The 27,828-nt window shown below is 44.3% G+C and overlaps 3 protein-coding genes across 4 annotated transcripts in view; 2 read left to right on the top strand and 1 right to left on the bottom strand.

The window, feature by feature from the left end:
• The window catches only part of LOC148131785 (zinc finger protein 202-like), a 26,290-nt gene extending 18,019 nt beyond the window's left edge, over nt 1-8,271 (bottom strand). Inside the window, exons 1-4 of the mRNA XM_087958842.1 lie at nt 7,721-8,271; nt 7,353-7,467; nt 7,169-7,236; nt 5,272-5,401 (exon numbers count right to left, since the gene is read on the bottom strand). Of these exons, the coding sequence (XP_087814968.1) occupies nt 5,272-5,401; nt 7,169-7,236; nt 7,353-7,467; nt 7,721-8,134 (727 nt within the window). The 5' untranslated portion in view covers nt 8,135-8,271. The remainder of the gene's footprint in view (nt 1-5,271; nt 5,402-7,168; nt 7,237-7,352; nt 7,468-7,720) is intronic.
• LOC113430880 (H-2 class II histocompatibility antigen, E-S beta chain-like) overlaps nt 1-27,828 on the top strand; it is a 343,220-nt gene that overhangs the window by 186,823 nt on the left and 128,569 nt on the right. The gene's annotated exons all lie outside the window — the stretch shown is intronic.
• LOC113428989 (uncharacterized) overlaps nt 1-27,828 on the top strand; it is a 288,768-nt gene that overhangs the window by 250,813 nt on the left and 10,127 nt on the right. Inside the window, exons 2-5 of one of the 2 annotated variants that reach the window (XM_087953566.1) lie at nt 20,259-20,838; nt 21,084-21,198; nt 21,311-21,378; nt 26,571-26,706. In XM_087953566.1, the coding sequence (XP_087809692.1) occupies nt 20,259-20,838; nt 21,084-21,198; nt 21,311-21,378; nt 26,571-26,706 (899 nt within the window). Of the gene's footprint in view, nt 1-17,348; nt 17,814-20,258; nt 20,839-21,083; nt 21,199-21,310; nt 21,379-26,570; nt 26,707-27,828 lie in introns of those variants that run through there. The other variant, XR_015747158.1, reaches the window with a different exon arrangement.

Genomic DNA, 27,828 nt, shown 5'->3' with positions numbered 1-27,828 from the left:
AAGATAGCATGTTAGTGAAAAATCACAGATATACCCCTAGAGGGCACTGGTCTGAAGTGGTTGTGGTCCTTCCTTTCTGGACGTGTCTAGAAAGTGATGCTGAAAGAAGAGAGTTCGATACCCAGGAAATTGGGTGTTGTCCTTCAATGTACTCTCTTGTCTCCAAACATTCCTGGGGAAAGTCATCCAGAACTATAGAGTTTGGTCCCACCTTAGGTGTCAACTCGTAAAACATTCCTATACCTGTTTTAGTAGTTGCCATAAAAAATGGAGGGGGGAGGAAGGAAACCTGGAAGAGCAGTGCAGCAGTTTGAAAGTGAAAGTACATTCCAACTCTTATCTTTAAAAGATTGTAACTAAAACACCAGAGCTTTTGCCCACGAATATATTTAATTGGAGGACGTGAATGATGATATCCAGCCCGTTAATGTGCTCAATTGGAGAATCTGGTTTATGAGACACCCCAGGGGGAGGAGGGAAACAGGATCACAGGTAAGTGTAAAGTACCTATACCAGAGTTGGCTTCATACAGAGCAGTGCCAGTATGTCACCTCTAATAAATTCTTTGAAGTTTTTTGAAGTTTGGCTCAAGTATGATGATTTAATGAGGGAGATTGCTGGAATCCTTGTTAAGCCTGGATTCCCCAATGGGTGTTAAGGAAAACAAACTGAAACAGAACGTGCAGCGAAGTCAGATAGGAAGACAGGTAAATGTGTGAGATAAGTTCTCTAGTTAACACGCAGTAAAAATACAGATACGCTTGTGCTATCAAAAATATAGTTTATTCCATTTAAGAATTATAGCATAGTCAAAATAAACAGTCCATTAGTCATATATCTATTTCAGTCAAGTCTTGTCGGGGATACTCTATTTGCAAAGTCCGTGTTGAATAGCCAATGTCAGTACACTTACAATAAATCAGTCCAATCTTTATTTTCTCTCCGTTGAGAAATATCAACACTCCTTGTTCTCTCCCCTTTCCAGCAAGAACGCAGTCATCAATCCATCAAGTAATTAGGGATCAGTAAGCCAGAGAGAGAGAGCTGGAATTGCCTCGCTTCTTATATAGTGCTTTTACAACCACACCCTTAATTACATTCTTGCAGTTAAAGTTACACACACTTTAACTAACAAACCATGATACCATATTTATTATTTTTACCCAATCCAGTTAGGGTAAACAATGTTATCCCTAACAATCCTGACATACCTTGCAGCAGACTCCCTTCAGCCCACCAGTTAGCCAAGTTGAAGAACATCTACTGCCTGCATGCAGTACCACGACGAATTATCTCAGACAGAGGGGTCCAGTTGATGGCTGAGTTCTCGAGGGAGTTCCTGCGGTCTATTGTGTCATCCCAGAGCCTTAGCTCAGCCTTTCATCCGAGCAGCAATGGGGGGGGGGAGGCAGAGAGACTGAACGCCATGGTAGAGCAGTACCTGGGGTGCTATGTGAATTATCAGCAGTCCAAATTGGGCAGACCTCCTGACTTTCATGGAGGTTGCATACAATAATGCTGTTCACAGTAGCACGGGACTAACCCCCTTCAGAGTAATCAGGGGCATGGATTTCATCCCAATGCCTGAGTATCCATGGATCCCCCCTCCACAGTCAGCCTGACCTATTGGATGTCAACGCTGAAAACAACTTGGGAAAATGTAAAAAAGGCACTGGCAAAAGCGGCACAAAGCTATAAAAAACAGGCACACAAACACTGGCTCCCACAAAGGCCATTCCAGGTGGGGGAGAAAGTCTACCTAGCCACCAAGTACTTGAGGTTAAGGCTCCCTGGTAAGAAGTTTGGGCCAACATTCATGGGACCTTTCCCAGAGTAAACGTCATCAACCCAGTCATGGTGCAACTGAAGTTGCCCCAACTGTTAGGGAAAATACACCCGGTATTCCATAGTAGCCTCTTAAAACCTGTGGTGGGATCAACCCTGAGGCCATCACCTCATGAACCCCCAGACCCCGTGTCATAGGAGGCCAAACTAATTATGAGGTGCAGCGAATCCTCAATCCGAGGTGGCACAGGAGACAACTCCAATATCTAATCAAGTGGAAGGGCTACCCTTTATCAGAGACATCCTGGGTAGAGTAGGAACGTGCCTTGTGACGAGGTTCCATCCAGAAAACCCAACCAAACCTGGGAATTTCTAATAAACCAATTTACTTTTTCTTTTTTAAAAAAAAAAAAAGTTTTATTGATTTTAACAACGAACAAAAACACATAAAACATAAGATATAGAACATAAAAACATCATCATCCTTCATGAATTTACAGACAGTGTATCGGTTGGTTTGACACTCTTTTTTGTGCATCCATTTCATAGTCTCCATTGTAATTGTATTACATAATAGCTCATATGATCAATCAACAATTATATAACCTGGTATCATTATTAAACAATCATTTGACTACAATTTTGTTAATTCATGCTTTAACGAGATAACTATAGTTTACTTAATTTATTTTATAACAAATCATAAAGTCATACCAAGTCTATCTTAATAAAATTATATAAAGATACTATCAAAGAAAAAAAAAGTTTATATTGATTGTTTCCTTAGTTTCTAAATATTCTATTGTTATGTTTTATTATCTAGCCATTGATAAAAAAGATCCCAAACTTCATAAAATTGTTTATCTTCTTGTTCTCTAATTTCAAATGTCAATCTACTCATTTCAGCACATTCCAATATTTTCATGATAATTTCTTCCTCTGATGGTATTTTCTCACTCTTCCAATTTTTAGCAAATACAATCCTAGCTGCTGTTAATACATTTACAATCAAGTACTTCAAATTTTTATTATATGTATCAGGTAAGATTCCCAATAAAAAAATCTCTGGCTTCAAATCTATATGTTTCTTTGTCATTTTTTCCAACCATATGCGAATTCTAGTCCAATATTTTCTGGCATCCTCACAAGTCCACCACATATGGTAATATGAGCCAGGTATCTGATGACATTTCCAGCACTTTTCAGATTTATTCTTGAACATTCTTGCTATTCTTGTCGGGGGGAAATGCCACCTGTAAAACATCTTATACAAATTTTCTTTATATGCTGTTGACATTGTCATTTTATAATTTTGAGACCACAATTTTTGCCATTTCTCTAAATCAATCCCATATCCAAAATTCTTCCCCCAAGCAATCATTGTTTCTTTAACTTGTTCTTCCTCTAATTTAATTTCCAGTAAATAACTATATAATTTTTTAATCACTTTTTCATCAGTACCTGTCAAAATCCTATCTAGGTCAGTCAATTTATCATAAAATCCCTCTGTTTTAGAATCTTTAAGATACCTTGAGTGTATTTGCACATATAAAAACCAATTCATCTTTATACCTTGTTCTTCTAGATTTTGCATCGTTTTAAGTTCACCCTTTTCATCCAATATTTCCCCATATCTAACTGTTTGTTCCTTCTTATATGTTATAGGATACGAAAAAGCTTCAATAGTTGATAACCAAACTGGGATTTTCAAATAACATTGTCTCTTAATTTTCTCCCAGTTCAACAATAAAGACTCCCGTATATAATGTCTTCTAAAATAACCCTGCAATTTAGTTCCCTTATACCACAGAAAAGCATGCCAGCCCAATAATAAATCATGTCCTTCTAATGTCAACAATCTAGACTTTCTTAATGTTATCCATTCTTTGACCCACATTAGATTTGCAGCTTGGTAGTATAACTCCCAATTAGGAAGGCCAAATCCTCCTCTAGTTCTAGCATCTTGTAAAAGTTTTAATTTTATTCTCGCTTTCTTACCTTGCCATATACACTTCAACACAATTTTATTTAATTCTTCAAAATGGTCTTTGCCAAGCCTAACTGGTATTGTTTGGAACAAATATAAAAATCTGGGTAAAATATTCATCTTGATTGTTGAAATTCTACCTATCAATGACAATTGTAAATTTTCCCATTTCTTCAAATCAGATGCTACCTGCTGTTTAAGCTTTAGTTATTCTATTTATTTATTTATTTTATTTATTTATTTATATTTATTTGATTTGCCAATTGTTTACAAGATAATAAGTATAAGAGTATACATAGTTGTGAATACATGAAATGGGTACATATATGAAAAATAAAAGAATAAGAGAAACAATAGGACAGGGACGGTAGGCATGTTGGTGTGCTTATGCACGCCCCCTACAGACCTCTTAGGAAAGGGGTGAGGTCAATAGTAAACAGTCTAAGGTTAAAGTTTTTGGGGTTTGGGGAAGAAACTACAGAGTCAGGTAGAGTATTCCAGACATTGACCACTCTATTGCTGAAGTCGTATTTCCTGCAATCAAGTTTGGTGCGGTTTACTTTGAGTTTGTATCTATTGTGTGCTCTTGTGTTGTTATGGTTGAAGCTGAAGTATTCACTGACAGGTAGGACATTGCAATGTATGATTTTATATACCATGCTTAAGTCCGAAGACGGCGTAATTCAAGGTTTTCTAGTTCTAGAATTTCAAGTCTGGTGGCATAAGGTATTCTACAACGAGTAGAGGAGTGGAGAACTCTTCTTGTGAAATATTTCTGGACTTTCTCAATTGTGCTAATATCAGATACGTAATGTGGATTCCAGACTGATGAACTGTATTCGAGTATTGGTCTAGCAAATGTTTTGTATGCTCTGGTTAGTAGTGTGATATTACCAGAGAAAAAGCTACGTAGGATTAGGTTAACAACTCTTAATGCCTTTTTGGCTATGTAGTTGCAGTGGGCTCTAGCACTTAGATCATTAGAGGTGAGTATTCCAAGGTCCTTTACAGAGCTTGAGTCATCAACAAGATCTTGACTATTCAGCTTGTATTTTATTTTCTGATTTTTTTTTGCCAATATGTAAGACAGAGCATTTATTTGTTGAGATTTGAAGTTGCCATTTGTTTGACCATTCTGATACATAGTCAAGATCTTTTTGTAGGGTAGCAGTATTGTCTGTGGTATTGAACAGCTTTACATCATCAGCGAAAAGAACGCAATTGCTCTTAATATGATCACAGAGGTCATTTATGTAGAGTATGAAGAGAGTTGGTCCTAGAACACTGCCTTGGGGGACACCACTATTGACAGGTACAGAATTTGATAGGACGCTCCCAATTTTGACCATTTGTTTTCCTGCAGACCCTCTGAAAATTCCTTATTTAAACTGAAGGTTCTGCTTTATATTCTAATTTTCTTCCCTGTTTCTGATCAGTGGTTTTTTAATAAAAAACTAACTATAATCTCTCTTCTTGACTGGGGACTAGAAAACTCTTACCCAGAAAGATCACGTTCCTATGGTTTGCAAGCATGACTTCCGAATGCAGCGCTTTCTGGTCAGGATCCAGCTGAGACCATTCCTCCTCAGAGAAATACACAGCCACCTCCTCGAAGGACACAAGACCCTCCTGGACGTGGAAAAAAGAGCAGAACAGGAGGATTCGCAAGATCTGTTCATCTTCATCATTGATTTAGACAAGAGGATAGAAGGGGAACTCATCAAATTTACAAAAAGACCAGATTGACAGGAATACCAACACTCCAGAAGATAAGCTCGAGATATAGAAGGATTGACAGATTGATCTCCATTTAACAAAAGGAAATCAACAGTGAGAAATGTAAGGTTCTACATTTAGAAAAGAAAAAGGAAATGCACAGGCATAGAATAGATGATACCTGGCTCAAGAGTAGTAAGTGCAACAGGGATCTTGGAGTCCTAGTGGACAACCATTTAAACATGAGTCAGCACTATCCTACAGTTGCCCCCCCAAAAAACCCCAACTGAATCATAGGCTACATTAAGAGGGATAGAATCAAGATGACATGAAGTGTTAGTATCACTTTATAAGGCCTTGGTAAGGCCACACTTGGATTATTGCACCCAGTTTTGGTTGCCAGATGTAAAAAAAAATCTTGAGACTCTAGAAAGAGTGAAAAGAAGAGCAACAAAAATTATTAGTTGACTGGAGGCTAAAATACTGTATATAAAGAATGGTGGCTGGAATTGGGTATGTCCAGTTTCATGAAAATAAGGACTAGGGGGTGACATGATAGCAGAGTTCTAAGAAGCAACGGATGGAAACTGTTCAAAGAGAGAACCAACCTGCAAGTAAAGAGAAATTTCCAGACAGTGAGAACAATTCATCAGTGGAATGACTTCCCTCCAGAAATTGTGGGTGCTCCAACACTGGAGGTGTTTATGAAGAAACTGGACAGCCATTTATCTGAAATGTTATAGGGCTTCCTGTCTTAGCAGGGGGTTGGACTAGAAGACCTCCAAGATCCCTACCAACTCTGTCATTCTGTTCCATTGTTCCCAAATTCCCAAAGCAGAGATATGCACTAAGTTAAATGGCTGTGTGTCACACAAGTCCAAATTTTAGGTGACAAAATGGGAAAATCTGAAAATTGCTTTCACTGAAGAAATATTTCGGGAAAATTTTATCTAGTTCATTCATTCTGCAAAACCATCAATGCCTTTCAGTAAATTAATCCCACTTCTGGATCAACTGATCTATCGCTCTGTCTGTCATTGATTGATCTAGTAGTCTGAGCCATTGGCTGAAAGGAAAACAAGAAAGAGGAGAAAATTCAGTGGGAAAGTCATTTCTCAGCCATTGCAAAGCGGGAATGTTTGATCTCCTAATCGAGGCGCAAATCAGAGGATTGGAAATTGTTTTGTAGGCCAAAGTACCATAATTACATGCTCAACACGGCCACTCCCGTTGGACTTTAATAATCCCCTTTATTTTTTAATACAATTTCCTTATTTTTGAACTACAGGTTATAAATAAGGCTTTTTAAAAATGGTAATCTGGCAATGTGTTCATTTTTTATTAGCCTTGCACAATTCCGAGTCAAACAATTTCCCCCAAAAAAGGGTCTCTAGCAGTTTCTGCCACTGTGATACATTTATTCCTATTTCTGGAAGGACTTTTTAAAAATTGCTTCTTGTAAACTACAAGTTGAAGGAGAACTTAGCAGAACAAAATAACCAGAGGAAGCTATACTGGCTGACAGCAACTTGAATCTGCTAATCTGCTCTCCATGTTGTGGAAGAACATGAAAATAATCCAGGACAAAGAAGGGAGGAAAATAGAAGGAGAGAGCACTCTGCACACGTGCTTCACCTCCTGAAGGGAGAATACAAATCTAATATCTTTTCCCTTTCTTACTTGATTTGGAGGTTCAACCGCTGTTTGATCTCCCTCATAAAAACCAGAAATCTTCATTCTTTGTTTCTCTGTAAGGAGTAAATAATTTCCAAATGCATAATTAACAGAATAGGAGGAGGTATTCTATAGGAGAGAAGTGAGAGCGAAGGGAAGACCGATGGGGCATCGGAGGATCTTCCATTACCTCCTGAGGTGTCCTGACTTGGATCTTCCCAAGGGATCCTCCTGAAAAAAAGCTCCTGAGGGGGATTTGATGGGTTCTTCTTTCCCTCAGGATCGCTGATCTCCACAGTGCAGCACTTCAAATAGGAGGAAGGAAGGAAGAAGCAGATTAATGTACATCACATGACATAAAGTGGATTCTTATATTTGGAGCACACCTTCAAAGCCCCCAATATCCATCCGTGTGGCTGAGTGAGGAAACAACGGAATAATGTCCTACCAGAACTGGAGAATTGCCACATATTATGAACATGGGAGAAATTTGGGAAGGAGGAATGAAGCATTCAAGCGCTCTATTTATTCCCTTCCGAGCTCCCTAAAGTCTCCCACCTGCCTCTGGAGCTGCTCCTTCTGCTCCTCCGCCTGGCTCAGGAGGAAGCCTTCCGCCAGGGCCACTGCCTGGGAACTGGTCTCTGCTCCACACGCCCGCACCCAGCCCTCCATCTCTGGGGGCAGGAGAGCCAGGAGACGCTCCAGAACCACCAGGTCCAGCATCTGGGCTTTGCTGCGCTTTCCTGGGTTCAGCCATCGCCTGCACAAGTCATGGAGTTGGCTGCAAAGTCCTCGGGGACCCTCAGCCTCCCAGTATTGGAAGGAGGTCCAGGGTGGAACTTCTGAAGGGAGGATGGTTCCCTCCTGCAACACCTTCTGCCCGGTTCTCGTCCAGCTCTCCCCACAGCTCCCAGGCTGAAGAGCTGCAGGGCCTTTTCTGCTCCCCTCCTTGGCCAAAGGGGGTGTCTTCATCCTTCCTCTCTCCAGCAGAGCAACTCCAAAGGGCTATAGGGACTCTGGGGTCTTGGATCTTCCAGGGGCCTCTTCCTTCACGGGACCATTTTGGGGGCCACAGGACAGATAACTTCCAGTCCTTCCGCTCTATTCCTTCCTTCACATAACAGATAATCAGAGTTGGAAGGGATCTTGTAGGTCATCTAGTTCAACACCCCCTCCCCAAGTGGGAGACCCTTTTTGCAAAGGCTGCCGAGGGCTCCGAGGTTCCAAATCTGGGAGGAAGAGAAAAACCGACGCCCAGGATCAGAAAGGGGGATTCAGCCCCTGCACCCCCTTCCCCCAAACTGCCCGCAGCCTCAAGCGGCTCCTCCCAGCACAGGGCCCAGGGCCCCCCGAGCAGGGCCGGGAAGGAGGCAGCTGGAGAGGCCAGCACCCCCACCCCACCCCATTTCTCTTCCCTTCCAGAGACAGGACCACCCGGTGTGAATCCTGCCTCCTCTTCCTCCTCATCAGCTGGCTTTTCTCCTCTCCTGCTGGGCCTGCTCCAGGCCCGCCATCCCCTGTCCCCTCGTAAGGAGAAGACGGCTGGAGATTTTGGAGGACTTCTGGTGGCAATGCAAGAACGAACAGAGGTGCAGAAGCCTGCCTGTGGTTTCAGCTAATTTCTTCTTGTGGTTGGTGCAATCCTTTGAGGGTGCTCGAGTCCCGGAGAGATTCGTGCCGGTGCGGGGAAGACTCGGGCTGCAGTGTGGGGAAAGCAACCCCCCTGCAGCGAAGAGGAGCCCTCCAGAGCCCAACGAGCAAGAAACAGCCTCCTACCAATGGCGGCTCCAAAGTCCGGACTGCCACCGATGTAAAGAAGTGAGTGAGTGACAGTTTGTGAGATCGTTGGGGAAGAGTGTGGTAGAGAAAATTAGCATCAGAGAGGAGGATTGGAAAGTCATAGACTTGTATTAGGCTGTTACAAGTGTCTGTCTGGAGCCCTAAAAGAAAGCGGCCAAAAGCGGATGTGAGACAAGTGAAAGTGAAAGGGCTTGGCAGACAGAAGAGAGAATGAGGACAATAACGAATAAAAAGGGAAATTTATGAGGTTGGGAAGCTAGCGTCTGGAAAGAGTCTGGAAGTCGTGGAGGATTTGGACTATTTCATTTGATCTTTATTCTGATAGACTTTATTAAAGCGGAGACGGGAAGAAGATCAAAGTCGACGGAAAAGAGACAGCGTGGCGCCATAGGCGATACTTAGAAACCCTGAAGTTATCGTAACAATATAACTGATTTAACCAATATAAACTACTTAACAGACCTTTGGGAGAATACTGATCTATTTGAGGAGGCGGTTTCATCTGAAGAAAACCAGGACAATTGAACTTAGGAACGTTAAGATAAAAAGCAAAATTGGAAGCTTTCGAATGAGTGGAGATACCGCGTAACTGCAGTCATTATTCAGCATTTTTACCTCCCCACTTTGGTGCGTTTGGAGTGAAAGCTCTTAAATTTAGAGACGGAAAACCAAAATCTTACCTCTAAATTCCTTTTTCCCCTTTTCCCTTTACTCTCCTTTTTCTGTATACATTTGATCAATTTTTTTTCTTCCTTTTTCCTTACTATTCGGCGTTATGATGAACTATCTCTCTTTCTTTATTCTCTCTTTATAATGATTATAAATATGCATACTGAGTAAAGGAATATCGATTGTTGTATTAGATTGTTAAATAATTGAATTAATTGATTTATTAATAACAGTGATAGTTATATTTTGACTAGACATATAAGGGAAATAGTAAGAACATTAAGTATTAGTTAATTAATAAGTACAAGGTTCTATATAATAATAGTACAATTTATTGTGTGACCACTATTACGAATGTAATATTGTCTATGTTTAAGAATACTTAATATTTAAGACAAGGCTAGATAAATACACATATAGATTTATAATATTTAAATATAGTTGGATTTGATATAATATTTATTATATAAATATTTATTACATGAAGTGAAGTATAGAGGTTGAGCACAAACCCTACAAAATTATATATCTGATTTAGAATTTGGATCTAAAATAATATATATATTCCAGTAACCAGTTAAGAACACAACTACCCAGCAGATAGACAGATTAAGTAATTAGATACCGGTCAATCTTAACATAGAGATTATAACACTGAATGTTAATTTGGGATAATATACTTAATATAGTTCAATAACAGAAACAAATCTTAAAAGAAATGACTTCCACAACTACTACAGCTCTGAAAACTGGAAGGAAGGTCACCCCAACATTAACAACTACGTTGGCAACAGCTTCGCCCATGGCACAAAAAACCATAGAAGAAACATTACCAGTAGAGAAACAAGCCAATATCTCGAATGCCAACATCCAATCAATTTTGCTGACTCTACAGGAATCGATGACGAAGCTGCAAGAAACAATGATGAAAAACCACAACGAGACGAGAGCAGATATCAATGAACTAAAAGAGGAGATGGGGAAATTAAAAGCAGAAATGAAAGCGGACATCTCTAAAGTAGAGGACAAAGTTGGAATATTACAGCAGGCCTTGGAGAAAAATGAAGCAACAATAAAAGAGGTAGAGAAAAGGACTGAACGAACTGAAAGGAAATTAGAAAGGATAGATGAAGAATTAAAGAATGCGAGCAAAGAAATGGAGGACTCACTGGTCTACCTAGAGATGGACAAGGCGGCTACATACTTGAGATTCCAAAATGTAGTAGAATCCAGAGAAGAAGACCTGGAACAACTAATGGCGGAAATACTGGCTGGATTATTGGAAAAGGACAAAGATGACATCTTAAGGGAGTTTGATGAAGTTTATAGGGTTAGCACTAATTATGCGAGACGCCACAAATGCCCAAGAGAAGTCCATATACGATTTACGAGAAGGAGTGTCTGGGATATTATTTATAGAATGTCCAGAGATGGAACAATCACGTACAAAGGTAAAGAAATCTTGATTCTCAAACAGATACCGAGAAGAGTAAGAGAACAAAGGCGAGACTACAAGTTCTTAGCAGCTTACTTAAATCAGAAAAGAATTGCATTTAAATGGCTAATCCCAGAAGGGATGTTAGTGTCTTGGAAAGAAAGGAAAATTAAAATAGATTCCATGGAAAAGGCCCAGGAATTCTATGAGCAGTTGGTAGGTCCAGAAGACCAGAGCAGCAAGGAGGAACTGGAAACAAACTCCCAGGAAGATCACGGTTATTACAAAAATAAAGATGGAACTGTAGGAAATCAAGGAAATACTCTTTTACATCAGGAGACAGAAGAAACTACACACCTTCAGGCACAAGGAGAGATTGGAGTCGTTACAAGACAAAGAGCGAAACAGAATTAATTAAATGGAAGAAGAAGAAAAAACTACTATCAATTAATATAAATGGTTTAAACTCGACAATAAAAAGGAAAAGGATATTAGCTAAACTAATCAAACAAAATGCCGATATAATATGCCTACAAGAAACTCATATAAAGAAAACAGATGAAAAACACCTAGAATGTCCAAAATTAGGGAAGCTATTTACCGCACCAGCAGACAGGGGAAAAAAGAAAGGGATTGCAGTTTATGTTAAAGAGGATTTGAAAGCAGATTTAATATGGTCAGATTCTGAGGGAAGAACTCTGGTTTTGCAGATCTGGATCAATGCCATCCCAATTCTCTTAGTGGTAATCTACGCCCAAATGGAGATCAAAAAGAGTTTTTAAGCATCTTTATGAAAAATGGTAGGATTGGAAAAAGAAATATTTGTATCATAGGAGATTTCAATTCTATTGCTGATTATCAAAAAGACCACAGTAATGGGGGGAAGAATAAAGGGGGGGGAAAGAGAGCTTCCCAAGATTTGTAGGGAAATGATGAAGCAGTTAAATTTGACTGATATATGGAGAATATTACATCCTGAGAAAAAACAATTCACATTCTACCGGTACTCAAATCCCCATCAAATATGGACACGAATTGACATGGCATGGATGAATGGGGAAGTAGCAAATGAGATAAAAGAGATTGAAATTTTACCTAATGAATGGGCAGATCATAATCCAATTCAGATAATATGGAAGGGTAGGGCAAAACCAAAGAAAAGATGGACACTAAATACTCAATTAATAAGAGAAAAAGAATATACTAACAAACTCAAGGAGGAATTAAATTATTTCTTAAAGGAAAATGATAATGGAGTAACTACAAAACAAAACATTTGGGATACTATGAAGGCAGTAATAAGAGGTATAACAGTCTCTTATAATGCCAAGAGGAATAAGGAAAAATATGCCCAGCAAAATAAATTACAACAAAAATTTAAGGAACTAGAAACTCAATTACAGAGTACCCCAAAAGATTCAAAATTGCAAAATCAGATAATGATAGCTAAACATAAATTGAATTTAATTGAACAAGAGAAAATGATTATAAATTTGAATTTGACTAGACAAGCTTATTTCGAGCATGCTAATAAGCCAGGAAGATGGCTATCTTATAAACTAAAAAAAAGGAAAGAAAAGAGATTGATATATCAGCTAAGAGATGGAAAGGGGGATATACAGCAGGAGATAGAACAGAAAAAAGAAATTGCTCATAAGTATTTTGAAGATTTATATAAAAAGGAAGATGTTAATGAGGATAGAATAAGAAACTATTTAGATGAAGTGAAGGATAAAGCAATTGGGGAAGAAGTGGTAGAACTATTAAACAAAGACATTACTTGGTTGGAATTGAAATCAGCAATAGAGAACCAGAAAAACAACAAAACCCGGGCCCAGATGGGATTCCAGGGGAGCTGTACAAGGCAATTGCAGAACAAATTGGACCTCTTATGGTGGAAGTTTTTAATGATGTTTTATTGGCAGCCAGGATGCCAGACTCATGGAGCGGGGCATTGATTTCGCTGATCCCGAAGGAGGATTCGGATCCCCGATATATAAACAATTATAGGCCGATTTCACTATTAAACACCGACTACAAAATATTTACTTCTATTATAGCAAGCAGACTAAAAAGAATGCTAAACGCGCATATACATGAAGACCAAAATGGATTTTTCCTGACCAGACAAATTAGGAACAATTTAAGAACAATACTAGATGTCTTAGAATTTTATGAAGCTCACCCGAAAAATAAATTGCACTTATGTTTTTAGATGCAGAGAAGGCCTTTGACAATTTAAATTGGCAATTTTTAATCCAAAAAATTTATAATATGAATTTAGGCACCAAATTTGAAAATACTATAACAACTATTTATGATAAACAACAAGCTAATATTATAATAAACGGGGAATATACCCGCCCAATAAAAATAGAAAAAGGAGTCAGACAGGGCTGCCCACTCTCACCCCTGCTCTTCATATTATCATTAGAAACATTATTAATGCGAATTAGACAGAACCCAGATATAAAAGGAGTAAAGGTTAAGGAAGAAGAATATAAGTTGCAAGCTTTTGTGGACGATATGATTTTTTTCATTGAGGAACCAATAGAAAGAGGACAAAAATTGATGAATGAATTAGAACAATTTGGAGCAGTAGCAGGACTCAAAATTAATAGGAAGAAAACTAAATTAATGACTAAAAATTTAACAGAAAAACAGAAAATAGAGTTAGAAGAAGTTATGGAAATACAAATGACAAAGAAAGTTAAATACTTAGGAATATGGTTGACAGCACATCATAAGACACTCAAGGAAAATAATTATGATAAATTAATGCAACAGGTAAAAAAGGATTTAGAATCATGGGGTAAGCTGCAACTTTCATTATTAGGCAGGATCGCTGCCATTAAAATGAATATTCTTCCAAAATTTCTATATCTATTTCAGACGATCCCAATTAAAGTATACATTTTTTTTTTTGAAGAACTCAACAAAATAACTGTTAAATTTATTTGGCAAGGGAAAAAACCTAGAATAATTTTAAAGGCAATGCAGGATATGAAGAGCAGGGGAGGACGCACTTCCAAATTGGGAGTTGTATTATATTGCTGCCTCTTTAGTATGGTTGAAGGAATGGGTGAATTTAACTAACAAGAGAATATTATTTTTAGAAGGCCATGATTTGCAGAGGGGGTGGCATGCTTTTTTATGGGATGTAGGGAAAACTAGTCAGAAATATTTCCACAGACATCTAATCAGAGACTCATTATTAACTAATTGGAAGAAAATACGGAAAAAACACTATTTAAAAGTACCAATCTGGATTTCAACAATGGAGGCGATGATCCACCCAAATAATCTGGATATCACTAAAATGATTAAATATAAGGACCTATTGGATACACAAGGATATTTGAAATCGCGGCAAGAACTTCAAGAGCGAGGACAAAAAATTGATCAGTGGGCATACCTTCAAATTCAAAGTAGATATAAACAGGACAAGAAAGAATTTGGAATCAACAATAAACTCCAGCAATTAGATAAAATTTTATTAGGATCAGTCAAAAAAACAAAAAACAAAATTTTATAATTATTTATTAGAAGTCGAATTAGAAGAAATTGTAAAGGGAACATGATTGCCTGGAGTAGGAATGTAGGATGTAGTATCACCTTAACAGAATGGGAAAAGGTCTGGGGTAGAAACAATAAGATTACAAAGTCGATAGCATATAAAGAAAACGCCTATAAAATGTTTTATAAATGGCATCTTCCTCCTTTGAGATTAGCGAAGATGCACCCCAATATGAGTTGCTGGAAATGCAAAAAAAAAAAAAAGGGAACTTTTTTCTATATGTGGTGGTCCTGTACAGAAGCTCAAAAATATTGGCAGAAAATTAGAATTTGGCTGGAAGAAATGACAAGAGAGCAGATCGAATACAAACCAGAGTCCTTTTTGTTAGGGATCTTTGACAAACAAATATCAAAAAAAGCGAAATACATAATAATACACATTTTGACAGCGGCCAGATTAGCTTTTGCCCAATGTTGGAAGCAGCCTCAGGTTCCATCAGAGGAAATGATCATTCAAAAAATTTCAAGTTGTGCAGAAATGGACAAATTAACTTTGGCACTAAAAAATAAAGACACCTCAATATACTACAATAGTTGGAACTGCTGGTACAAATGGATAGACCAAAGATAGATTTTACACTATAAGGCAAAGGAGGATAGGATAAACCCATAGCAGTGATATACAGATATATGTAAAGATTACGTGTGTGCATATGGCATAAATTAAGGGTTAAAAAAAAGAGATCTTACAAACTGTTGAAAGATGAGAATGTTTTTAATTGCTTTCTATTTTTTCTTTCTATTCTCCTTCTTTTCTTTTCTTTCATTTGTGTATGTGTTGTTGGTTTGTTTTAATTGTAAAATTAATAAAATTTATTTATTAAAAGGAGAGGACGGCTGGGGAGCATGGGACCCGCGAAGAGGCCCCCCCCCGCACAGTCACCCGGGGAATGTCCCGCCGCCAGACTCTCCCGCAGACTCTCCTAATGGGCCCCAGGGGTTAAGGAGAAAGAGAGCTTCGTCCTAGAGAGGTAAGGCTCCGTGATGTCACTTCCTTCGCCGCCGCCTCTGCCCTCCAGTGGCCCAATGGGGAAGCGCCTGGAGTTCCCTTCCCTTGGCGGAGGGAGCCCCCTAGTGGATCTGGGGCAAAGTGCCAGGATGGTAGAAAGGACGAGAAAGAGGAGCGCGTGGGAGGGGGAAGGGATGGTGGGCTTGGGAGTAGGGGGAAAGGCCCCATGACTCCCTGTCAGACAAAGGCTTAAACGTCTCTGCTTCTTTTCCCCCTTTTATGTGAACCCAAATGTCTTGAAGGAGGTTTTCGTCTTTCTTCTGAAGCGTTTTAGAGCGTTTTGGTTATTTCTTATCTAGAAAGTGCAACTCCACCTCCGCCTCTTTCATTAGGTCCGTTTCTATCTTTATTTAGAAGAGAGAAATTTTCTTTGTAGAAATCCCTGAGATATTGGAAGATGCCACCACGTCTCCCCTCGTCCTTCTTTTCTTCAGACCAGAAACACCCAGTTCCAGCAACCGTTTTTTAAAATATCTTTTAGCTTCCATCTTAGTTGCTCTTCTCTGCACTCTTTCTAGAGTCTCAAGACCTTATTTCTTTATTATACAAAACACAAAAGAAATAGGAAATTAAGGGAAGGAGAAAGAGGGGAAAAGAAATTCTGAGGTACAAGAGAAAAAAGGGGAAAAAAGATGTTGACTTCTTTTTAGCCCAGTGCAATATTTAAAAAAAAAACCATTCCAGCCTGACAATTCAATCTAATGGACAAAAGCAAAGTCATTTTGGGTCTTTTTCTTTTGAACCCTTTCAATGTGAAAATATCCCATTTAATGGCTGGAGAAGGAAAGCGCACAAAGGTCTCAAACACCCCATTGTGGCCGAGTGAGGGGCGGGCTCCCGCCAGAGGGGATCTGCGCTCTGATTGGTTGCTGCGGGTGGAAAGGGGGCGTTCCCCTTTTTCCGCGCCTTTTTCTTCTCTGGGCTGCTGGAGATTTACCTCAGGATGTTCCTGACGCGCCTTTCAAGGAAGCGAGTCGCCTTTTTCTTCTCTGAAGCGAAGCGGCGCCTTTCCCTGATTTAGCTGAGGGGTTTCCGGGGCTTCCCTTTGGATTTGAGGGTGTGTCTGTGGGTGACCCCCAACTTCTCCTCACCGGCTGCGGGGCTGCCCCTTCCCCCCTTATCATCCAGTGCGGCAGCTCTTCCCACGGCACAATCTTCACGTTTAATGAACAGGTATTTGCGTATGTCAGAGGGGGAACGTCTGTGTGTGTGTGGGGGGGGGGGGGTAGGAAGCGTTTTTATTTGACTTTGGAGGTGGAAGGGGCCAGAACGAGCGGTAGCACCAATGGGAATTCTCCCTGCTTGAGCGTCATCGGTCTCCGGGCAGAGTGACTTCAGCTGAAGGAGGAGGGAAAGTTCGGCGCAGAGAGCGAAAATGAAAGTGGGAGGGGGACCCCTTCAGTCTTGGGGGGAGCTGCAGTTCAAGGGGGGTTCAGGGCAGGCCCTGAGGGAACCCTCCCCTTTCTTTCCTCTGTTCACGATTCTCAGCTAGACTTTCCTCTGTGTGCATGGAGGGGTGGACTTGATGTCCGTTCAGGTCCCCAAACTCTCCCGGTCAGGGAGGGAATCTCTCTTTGGTCAGTTTCCTTGCCTTCTGGAGCTTTGGAGATAGGCAGGCAGGGAGGGATTAGGTCCCCTCCCCTCCCTCTTCCTTTCCCGCCATTAGATCAACAACAGCCCTTCTTGAACCAAACACAGACCTTCCAATTGCGGTGGGTTAGAAAACCCCACAGCGCCGGGGATGAAACCAGCCCTCGGTCAGCCCCTTTGCCAGGAAGGGAGCCAAAGGCAGAAGATTCTGGGGGAAGTGGGCTGGGAGGGCAGTGTGTCCCCACGTGATTGGGGAGGGGCACTCCCACCGTGTGTGTTTGTGTGTGTTGGCTGTGAGGCTGCGCCTCCCCTTCTCATCCACTGCAGCCCATTCCACGGCGGATTGGGTGGGGGAGGGCAAAAGGAAGCCCACACTCCCCTCCAGGGCTTGCATGGGAAATATCCCCCTCCCCTTTCTCTGCTTCTCTGTGCTCGGAACGATCTCCTCCATCGGGTGGAGATTCCGCCCGGAGACTGATAACGCTTCAGAAAGGAGGATTCTCATTGGTCCTCCTGCTCTTTCTGGACGTTCGAGGAAAACATTCTCCCCCTCCCCACAATCCAGACCTTTGGTAAGGAGGGGAGGGGGCTGGGAGGGGCCGTCAAGGCTCCTGGGGAAAAAGGGCTGAGAGACTCCCGTAATGGGGAAAGGGGTCGAGGGGCAGGAGCCTCAGAAGTCTCGATCTCAGCATGGTCTCTGCTCCCACCCTCACCTCATTTCAGCCAGGGGGAGGGAGACAGACCGCTGCTTTCCTTGTGACCGGGGAGGGGAAGTCATGGGAAGGTGGCCGAATGAGATAAGAGGCAGTCGGACCCCCATCACTCCCCACATCGGTGACTGAGTAGAGGTGGGACCTTCCGCCTTAGACCCAGAGCCCCCAAAGTTGGTTGCCTGGAAAGAGGAAGGAGGTGGAAAGCGAAAGAGGGAAACAGGTATTTTCAGACCTGAAGCCACAAACGCCACCAAAAGTAGAAGAAAAATAGAATTTTTACAGCTTCACAAACTTCCGTTCCCCCCCCTGAGGCTGTGACAGGCAGCATTTTAGCCTCGGTCCCTTCTGATTTTTGGAAGGAGAGAGGACTCCCCCTCCCCATAATCTCCGATCAGGGAGGAGGAGCCACAGGGCAGGGGAACTGATGAATGGGGGGAGTTCTGACTTTCCCCCTTCAATTGCCCCACCAGATCTACCCCTATTGTGAAGGGCTGGAGACCCTCCCTTTGAGGTGGTCTTTGGGGGGCTGTTTTTTGGGGGAAGAAGAGGGAGCCCCAAATCCTAGAAGGGCCGAAGATTAGGGAGGGGAAAAGTTGGGGGTAACCAGAGAAAATGGGGGTTGAGAGACAGGAGGGGCTGGGAGACTCCAGAAGGATCCATTTGGATGTCCCCATTGTTCCCCCTCCCCATCTCACCTCCCAAAAGAAGAGAGTGATGGAGGCATTAAAAGATATTTGTCTTTATGTATGTTACATTTTTCATGGAGCCCATCTTGGCTGAAACGGTCTGAAGGGATTCCTGTCTGAGGAGGAGGTTGGACTAGATGACCTCCATGGTCCTTTCCATCCTGTTCTATGATGTCTCCCCTACAAGGGGACTCTGGGCGGCTTAGAAGTTAAAATTGAAAACTTTATTAAAATCTCCTTATATAATATATAGATACACATACACACATATATTGTCCCCGCCTCCCTCCCGACGGTTTCGAGGAAGGGGCCCCGGTTGGTCCCCCTGGGAGGGAAAAGGAGACCGTCGGACGAAACCTCTGAGGGGATCCGGCCTGAAGGGACTTCCAGGGAGGCAGTCGGACTCCCCGTTTCTCTGCAGTGGCCCAAGGGCTCCTCCTGCCTCGGGCGGCGGGCGTAGAGAAGCGGCGGCTCCATCCTGGGAGTTGCAGCCCTGCGACTCTCCCTGAGGCGAAAGGCCCGGAATCTCCTCCTCCTCCCTCGGCTTCCTCGCCCCCTTCCCCTCTTCTGCGCCGGAGCCTCCTGGCCTCCCTCCCTCCTTCCCCCACGGAGCCTCTCTGGGGGCGCCTCTGGATAGGCCGGGGGTCCCTGCCCTTCCTCTGGGAGGCTGAGGGAGGGAGAGCCCGAGAAGGGCGGCTGCGCGGAGGGAGCGGGAGGGAGGCGGAGGAAGGAGGGACATGAGCTGGGCGTCCAAGCGAGGCTCCCAGTCCTTGTCTTCCCACGGCTGTTTCTGAGGGGACTCCGGAGCCTTCCGAGGCCGCCTCTGCTCTCTGTGCAGCCCTCAGGGAGGCGGTTCCTGAGGGAGGCAAGTTCAGATCCACCCGAGAGGCTTTTTCCCTCCTTCTCCACCAACGGTTCCTGGACAGGAAGGAGAGGAAGGTGGAGAAAGAGCTGCCTCTGAATTCCTTGACAGGGAGCCACAGAGAGGGGCCTTTCCCCCTACTCCCAAGCCTATCATCCCCTCCCCCTCCCATGTGCTCCTCTTTCCCGCCCTTTTTACCCTCCTGGCCCTTTGCCCCAAGTTCACCAGGGGGCACCCTCCACCAAGGGAAGGGAACTCCAGGCGCTTCCCCATTGGGCCACTGGAGGGCGAATGTCAAGGCTGTCTTCTCAGAGAAGGTGGGAAAGGAAGTGACATCATTGAGCCTTCCTTCTCTAGGACACTGCACTCGCTCTCCTGAACACCTGGGGACCCAAAGGAGGTGGTGAGGATGCGGGGGAGTCTGGTGAGGTGTGCCACGGGTGAGGGAGGGGGCTCCCCAGCTGCCCTCTGCCCAAGGGAGGGGGAGCCTGGCAGAGGCCCAGCTGGAGAGGGGAGAAGCCGGGTGAGGAGGAGGAGGCAGGTTTCGCATCGGGCTCTCTGAGGGCACTATCCTGTCTCTGGAGGGGGAGAGAAGCATGGGGTCCTCTCCAGCTGCCTCCTTCCCAGCCCCGCTTGGGTGGGTCTGGGCCCTGTGCTGGGATGAGCCGCTTGGGGCTGTGGGCAGGTTGGGGAACCGGGTCCAGGGGCTGAATCCCCCTGTCTAATCCTGGGCATTGGTTTTTCTCTCCCTCCCAGATCCGGAACCTCAAAGCCCTCGGCAGCCTTTGCAAGCCAGAATTTCCTCGGAGGAGGAAGGAAGGAACAGCAGGGATCCATCCTGCGGTCCCAGAAATGGTCCCGTGAAGGAAGAGGCCCCTGGAATACCCCCAGAGTCCCTGGAGCCCTTTGGAGTTGCTCTGCCGGAGAGAGGATGGAGACATCCACTTTGGCCAAGGAGGGGAGCAGAAAAGGCCTCACGACTCTTCAGCCTGGGAGCTGTGGGGAGAGCTGGACCAGAACCGGGCAGAAGGTCCTGCAGGAGGGAACCATCCTCTCTTCAGAAGTTCCACACTGGACCTCCTTCCAATACCGGGAGGCTGGGGGTCCCCGAGGACTTTGCAGCCAACTCCATGACTTGTGCAGGCAATGGCTGAGCCCAGGAAAGCGCAGCAAAGCCCAGATGCTGGACCTGGTGGTTCTGGAGCGTCTCCTGGCTCTCCTGCCCCCAGAGATGGAGGGCTGGGTGAGGGAGTGTGGAGCAGAGAGCAGCTCCCAGGCGGTGGCCCTGGCGGAAGGCTTCCTCCTGAGCCAGCAGAAGGAGCAGCTCCAGCGGCAGGTGGGAGACTTTAGGGAGCTCGGAAGGGAATAAACAGAGTGCTTCAATGCTTCACTCCTCCTTCCCAAACTTCTCCCACGTTCACAATATGTGGCAATTCTCTAGTTGTTGTAGAACATTGTTCCATTGTTTTCTCACTCAGCCACATTGATGGATATTGGGAGCTTTGAGGTTGTGTTCCGAATATAAGAATCCACTTTATGTCATGTTAATTTTGCTTCTTTTTTCCTTCCTCCTATGTGAAGTGCTACTCTGTGCAGATCAGATATCCTGAGGGAAAAAAGAAGCCATCAAATCCCCCTCAGGAGCTTTTTTTCAGGAAGATCCCTTGGGAAGATCCAAGTCAGGACACCTCAGGAGGTAATGGAAGATCCTCCGATTACCCATCTGTCTTCCCTTCCCTCTCTCTTCTCCCCTTTGGAATACCTCCTCCTATTTTGTTAATTATGCATTTTGAAATTATTCCTTACAGAGAAACAAATAATGAAGATTTCTGGTTCTTATGATGGCAATCAAACAGCTGTTGAACCTCCAAATCAAGTAAGAAAGGGAAAAGATATTAGATTTCTATTCTCCCTTTAGGAAATGAAGCAGGTGTGCAGAGTGCTCTGTTCTTCTGTTTCCCCCCCTTATTTGGCCTGGATTATTTTTGTGTTCTTCCACAACATGGAAAGCAGAATAGCAGGTTCAAGTTGCTGTTGGCCAGCATAGCTTTCTCTGGTTATCTTGTTCTGCTAGGCTCTCCTCCATCTTGTAGTTTGTTAGAAGTAGTTTTTAAAAAACAGGAATAAACAGTGGCAGGAACTGCTAGAGACCCAATTTTTTTTTGTAATTCTTTGACTCGCAATTGTGCAACACTGATGAAAAATAAAGAAATAGATTGCCACATTACCATTTTAAAAAACCCTTAAAAACCAGAGTCTGCACAAAACCATACGGGCTGCTGCATTTTGCACCAACTGGCGCCTCCAGATGCTCTTTAAGGGCAGCCCCATGTGGAGCGCATTGCAATCGTCAAAACAGGAAGTGACTAGGGCATGAGTGACTGAGGAAAGACCGTTGGTCCCAGAAAGGACGTAACTGGCACACAACCTGAAGTTGCGCAGAGGCCCTCCTGGCCACTTCCGCCACCTGCTCTTCGAGCAGGAGTTGTGAGTCCAAGAAAACCCCTAGATTACACACAAAGTCTGTTTAGGGTAGTGCCACCCCATCCAAGACTAAAGGTGACAATTCTACCTGAGTCAACGAACTCCAAACCCAGAGTCACTTGGTCTTGCAAGGGTTTTGTTTCAACCAGTTGCTCCCCAACTAGCCCCTAACAACCTCCAGGCACTGTGAGAGGGGGGACATGGCATCCCTTAACTCACTACGGTCCGAGACATACTGCTGAGTATCATCAGCATATTGGTGATACCTCAGTCCATGGTGACGGATGATCTCATCCAGCGACTTCATATAAATGTTGAACAGGAGCGGAGAGAATACCAAGCCCTGCGGAACCCCATAAAGCAGTGGGTGAGGGCTGGATCTCTCCCCTCCTGTGAACACTGACTGAGAGCAGCCACAGAGGAAAGATGTGAACCAAGATAGCACAAGCCTCCCATTCCCATCCCCCGAAGCCGCCCCAGGAGAATCCCATGTTCTGTGGTAATGAAATTACTTCACTGAAAGGTACTGAAGGTTTTGCAGAATCAATGAACTTGATAAAACTTCCCCAAATATTTCTTCAGTGAAAGCAATTTTTCAGATTTGCCAATTTTCTCACCTAAAATTAGAACTTGTGTGACCCACAGCCATTTAATTTAGTGCACATCTTTGCTTTGGGAACAATGGAATAGAATAACAGAGTTGATAGGGATCTTGGAGGTCTTCTAGTCCATCCCCCTGCTCAGACAGGAAGCTCTACAACATTTCAGATAAATGGCTGTCCAGTTTCTTCATAAACACCTCCAGTGTTGGAGCACCCACAATTCCTGGAGGGAAGTCATTCCACTGATTAATTGTTCTCACTGTCTAGAAATTTTTCTTTAGTTGCAGGTTGGTTCTCTCCTTGAATAGTTTCCATCCATTGCTTCTTGGAACTCTGCTATCATGTCTCCTGTTGTGGAGCGGCGGAGATACGAGGCAGACTCAGAGCGTTCGTTTTCAAAGGCTTTATTCAGAGAATAAAGGGTTGCCGTGGCTGCCTAGGCTAACGAGGCAGATCAGCTGGCGGCAACAGCTGATGCCGTTTGACAGCTCCTTATATAGCCAGCTGTCAAACGGCATCAACCAATGGGAGCGATCGGTGCTCCCGCCAGAACGTCGGACCTGACTGGGGACTGCAGTCAGTCTATGGACATAACATCTCCCCTAGTCCTTCTTTTCATGAAACTAGACATCCCCAATTCCAGCAACCGTTTTTTATGTTTTAGCCTCTGGTCCAACTAATAATTTTTGTTGCTCTTCTCTGCACTCTTTCTAGAGTCTCAAGATCTTTTTTACACCTGACAACTAAAACTGGGTGTAATATTCCAAGTGTGGCCTTACCAAGGCATTATCAAGCGGTACCGTGTTTCTCCAACAATTCGGCCTCCACCAATAGGAAGCCCCACCATGTTTTATTGGCATAAAATCAAATTAAGCCATTCCCCCCAAATTAAGGCCCATATTAAACATGCGAAATGGGGGTGGGAATGGCAGGGGGAGGGCTTGCCATTAGGAAGTACTTTTGTTGCATGTCCAGATATGGTGCTACCTGCGTTGGTGGGGCACTTCATATCGGGAGACCTTCCGCCACCGTTGCTTTCCCTTCTTCCTTGTTGCCTCAGCATTTAGCGCAGCCATGTGCGGCCAGCCAGGGCTCCTCCCTGCAACCGGAGCCCTGCGGAGACACTTGGCTTCAAGCACTCCTGTCGCCACCTTCCCTTTGCCTTCGAAGGTAAAGCCAATTCTTTTAAAAACTACACCCTACTACAACAAAGCTTCCCCTGCCCAACCCCACATGGGGAGGCGAATCTCCTGGGGCCACAGCGCAGGATCGGCCCACCCCGGGAGAAGCACCGAGCCTCCATCCCTGCCTGGCATCGGGCAGAGCGTGAAGAGCTTCGCCTGGGGCGCCCAGCGCAGCTGACAGGCGGGCCCTCCTTCCCGGCAGCAGAGCTCTCACCAAGGCAGCAAGCGCCTCCCCGCCGGCCCTCCGCTCATCCCCCCAGGGCCACGCCGGAGCTGTGCGGGCTGGGCAGAGCTGGGAAAGCGAGCTGCAGGTGCACGCCCGCCTGCCAAGTGAAAGAGTCAGGCCAACCTGAGCTTGGCTTCCTTCCCAAGTCCCTCCAGCCCGAACCCGAAGGAGCCACTGGGAGAGGCTGCCTGAGGCAGTAATAGCGTCCGTCCATCCATGGACAGGGAGGCAAGGCAATGGCCTGTGCCGCGTCCTCCGAGCTGAGCCCCGTCGAGTCAGCGCCTCTGCCTGATGCCCGTTCCGCTGCAGTGTTTGGAGCTGCCGGCGCATTTGGAGATGTGGGGACGGGGACGGGTTGGACGAGGGGTGGAAATGATGGGGGGTTTCGGGCTCTCTCCACCAGCCAGGGAAGCAGCGCTGCCATCGCCTCGCCTCCGTGGACGGGTGGGTGCTATCACTGCCTCGGGCAGCCTCTCCCGGTGGCACCTTTGGGTTCGCTCTGGAGGGGCTTGGGAAGGAAGCCAAGCTCAGGTTGGCCCGGCTCTTTTGCTTGGCAGGCGGGCGCGCACCCACGGCTCGCTTTCCTGGCTCTGTCCAGCCTGCACGGCTCTGGCGCGGCCCTGGTGGGATGAGCAGACGGTCCGGCGGGGAGGCATTCGCTGCCTTGGTGAGAGCTCTGCTGCTGGGAAGGAAGGCCCGCCTGTCAGCTGCGCTGGGCGCCCCAGGTGAAGCTCTTCGCGCTCTGCCCGGCGCCACGCAGGGATGGCAGCTGGGCACTTCTCCCGAGATGGGCCGATCCTGCGCTGCGGCCTTGGGAGATTCGCCTCCCCACATGGGGTTGGGCTGCCCTCTCGGCCAGGGGAGGCTTTGTTGTAGTAGGGTGTTGTTTTTAAAATAATTGGCTTTACCTTCGAAGGCGGTAAAGGGAAGGTGGTGACAGGAGCGCCTGAAGCCAAGTGTCTCCGCAGGGCTCCGGGTGCAGGGAGGAGCCCTGACTGGCCGCACGTGGCTGCGCGAAACGCCGCAGCGTTGCTCTAACGCTGCGGTAGCAAGGGAGAAGGGAAAGCAATGATGGCAGAAGGTCTCCCAATAGAAAGTGCCCCACCAACGCCGAGGTCAACATCCAAACTGTTGCCGCCCGCCCACCCGAGGATGCAAGGGGGGGGGGGAATTAAGTCACCCCCGAAAAGATGGCCTAGCTGTCTTTTGGGGGGTCAAAAAAAAATAAGGCCCGGCCTTATTTTGTGAGAAACACTGTACTAACACTTCATGTCAGCAGGTGCTCCATTCAAAGTCCAAGAAAGAAATACTTAGACTCCATTAATCAGAGAAAAGGTATCTTACTGGAAATCAAGTGGTAGCAACAAAAGAATTCTGAATCTGAGAAAATGGGCGCGTAAATCACATATACAAAGTAATGGCAACGTTCCCACTCCAAATAGTTCAATTGGTTCATCCAATTAAAAGTTGTGTATATCATCATGTGGTCATCTCCAGGTGATGATGAGGCCTCTGTCTGTTGACCTTGACATATTTTGATAAAGAGTTGCAGCTGTGCATAGCATAATATGGAAGCCTAAGCAAGAATCTATCCCCCCAGCTAATACAGTTCTGTTTTGTAACACCTCCAGCTCACTTCCCAAAACCAAATCCCCCCTCCTCCTCCTCATTACTTATGACAGCTGAACGATGCAAAGCAAAGGGAGAAAATCTTGAAGGCTGACACTTCATGTCATCTTGATTCTATCCCTCTTAATGCAGCCTATCATTGTGTTGGGTTTTTTTGGGGAAACTGAAACATATTGCTGACTCATGTTTCAGTGGTTGTCCACTAGGACTGGACTCCAAGATCCCTGTTGCACTGACTACTGTGTAGCCAGGTATCACCTATCCTATGCAAGTGCGTTTGTTTTTTTCTTTTCTAAATATAGAACCTTATATTTCTCAGGCCCAATCTGTCGATCCTTCTGTATCTCGAGGTTATCTTCTAGAGCAGGGGTCCCCAACCACCGGTCCCCGGACCGGTACCGGTCCATGGAACAATTTCTACCGGGCCGCCGGTTTGCTGGGCGCCACCATCTTGTTTTGATGAAAAAGTGCTTCCGGTGAGCTTTTCTGGGTAGAAAGCGGCGTTTGAGTGCTGAAAGAATCCTTGCGCCTTAGTTTCATTGAAAGGGGGGGGCTTCGAACAAAACTAAGGCACGAGGATTCTTTCAGCACGCATCGCAAGGCGAGTCGAGCGACCGTCCCAAAGCTGTCGCGAAGCCCACCGACACAGGTACAAAGGAGGAGTTGAAGGTGGCGGGGAGAAGCGGAGGAGGGCTGGCTGGCCGGTTGCTCGGCTCGCCTTGTCATGCGTGCTGATGCCGGTACCGGGCCGCGGATGATTTTGTGATGCCGGTACTGGGCCGTGGCATAAAAAAGGTTGGGGGCCACTGTTCTAGAGTGTTGGTATTCTTGTCAACTCGGTCTTGTCTGCAAATTTGATGAGTTCCCCTTCTATCCTCTTGTCTAAATCAATGATGAACAGATCTTGCAAATCCTCCTGTTCTGTTCTTTTTTCCACGTCCAGGAGGGTCTTGTGTCCTTTGATGAGGTGGCTGTGTATTTCTCTGAGGAGGAATGGTCTCAGCTGGATCCTGACCAGAAAGCACTGCATTCAGAAGTCATGCTTGAAAACCATAGGAACGTGGTCTCTCTGGGTAAGAGTTTTCTAGTCCCTAACCAGAGAGTTCAAGAAGAGAGATTATAGTTAGTTTTTTATTAAAAAACCAATAATCAGATATTGTCTCCTGGGAGGGAGAAGGAAAGGATCTGGCCTTGTTGTGCTCCATGGAAGGAAAGAGTCAATGTCTCTTTGCTTGGATTCTTTCTCTGCCATTTCTTATCTGTATTTTTCCATTTCTATTTAAACTTCTCTGTGGAGGCTGAAAAGAACGAGGTGTGCTTTTATGTGTCTTCTGGAGGTCGTGTGAGAGGAGTGTGTTGTCATTTGTCCTCTGGAACCTCCCTAAATTGTGTGAGAACAGAACTTTCACGCTCAGCCCATGGAAGAGCATTCTCCCAATCCAATTCAAAAACAAAGGCCTCATGCAGTGTGACTCAGAGTATCCTAGGATACAAGTAATCCCCAAGTTATGACAGTTCACTTAGCGATCATTCCAAGTTATGACCAGCCCTCCTCCAGTATTTGAGACCCAGTCCCCTCTTTCTTTTCAAAGACTTTTTACCTGGATCTCATGAAGTCCTCAGTTCTTAAAAGAACACAGGCCTAAAGTACTGCAGTGCGAGATCACACCAGATTAGTAGCCTGAGATCTTGCACTATTGATCTTTTTTTTTTTTTTTTTGGTAAGTTTTATTGGTTTTTAAAAACAAACATAAACAAACAGAACATAAAAACATTAAACTTTCTTCCATAAGTATACAAGCAGTGTGCCAGTTGGTTTACAAATTATTTTGTGCATCCATTTCGTAGTCTTCAGTTACAGTTACATTGCATAATAGCTCATAGCATCAATCAAAAATTGAATACCCTAGTATCATTATTAATCAATCATTTGACTATAGTTTTATTCATTCATATTTTACGAGATAACCATAGTTTACTTAGTTTATTTTATAACAATTCATATTATCCTCCCAAATCTATCCTAAAAGCATTTTGTAGATGTAATAAAAGGAAGTACATCTTTATATATTTATTATTTTCTAAAAATCTACATATTTCATTACTGCATTTTATTATCTAGCCATTGATAGAAAAGGTCCCAAATTTTATGAAATTGTTTATCCTCTTCTCTAATTTGAAATGTCAATCTACTCATTTCA

This window comes from Notechis scutatus, chromosome 2, assembly GCF_049901735.1.
Source record: "Notechis scutatus isolate UNSWTSFEM ecotype Mainland chromosome 2, rNotScu1.2, whole genome shotgun sequence".
Taxonomy (NCBI): domain Eukaryota; kingdom Metazoa; phylum Chordata; class Lepidosauria; order Squamata; family Elapidae; genus Notechis; species Notechis scutatus.
The sequence above is the reverse complement of the archived record's forward strand: the minus strand, read 5'-3'. Positions and strand labels throughout refer to the sequence as shown.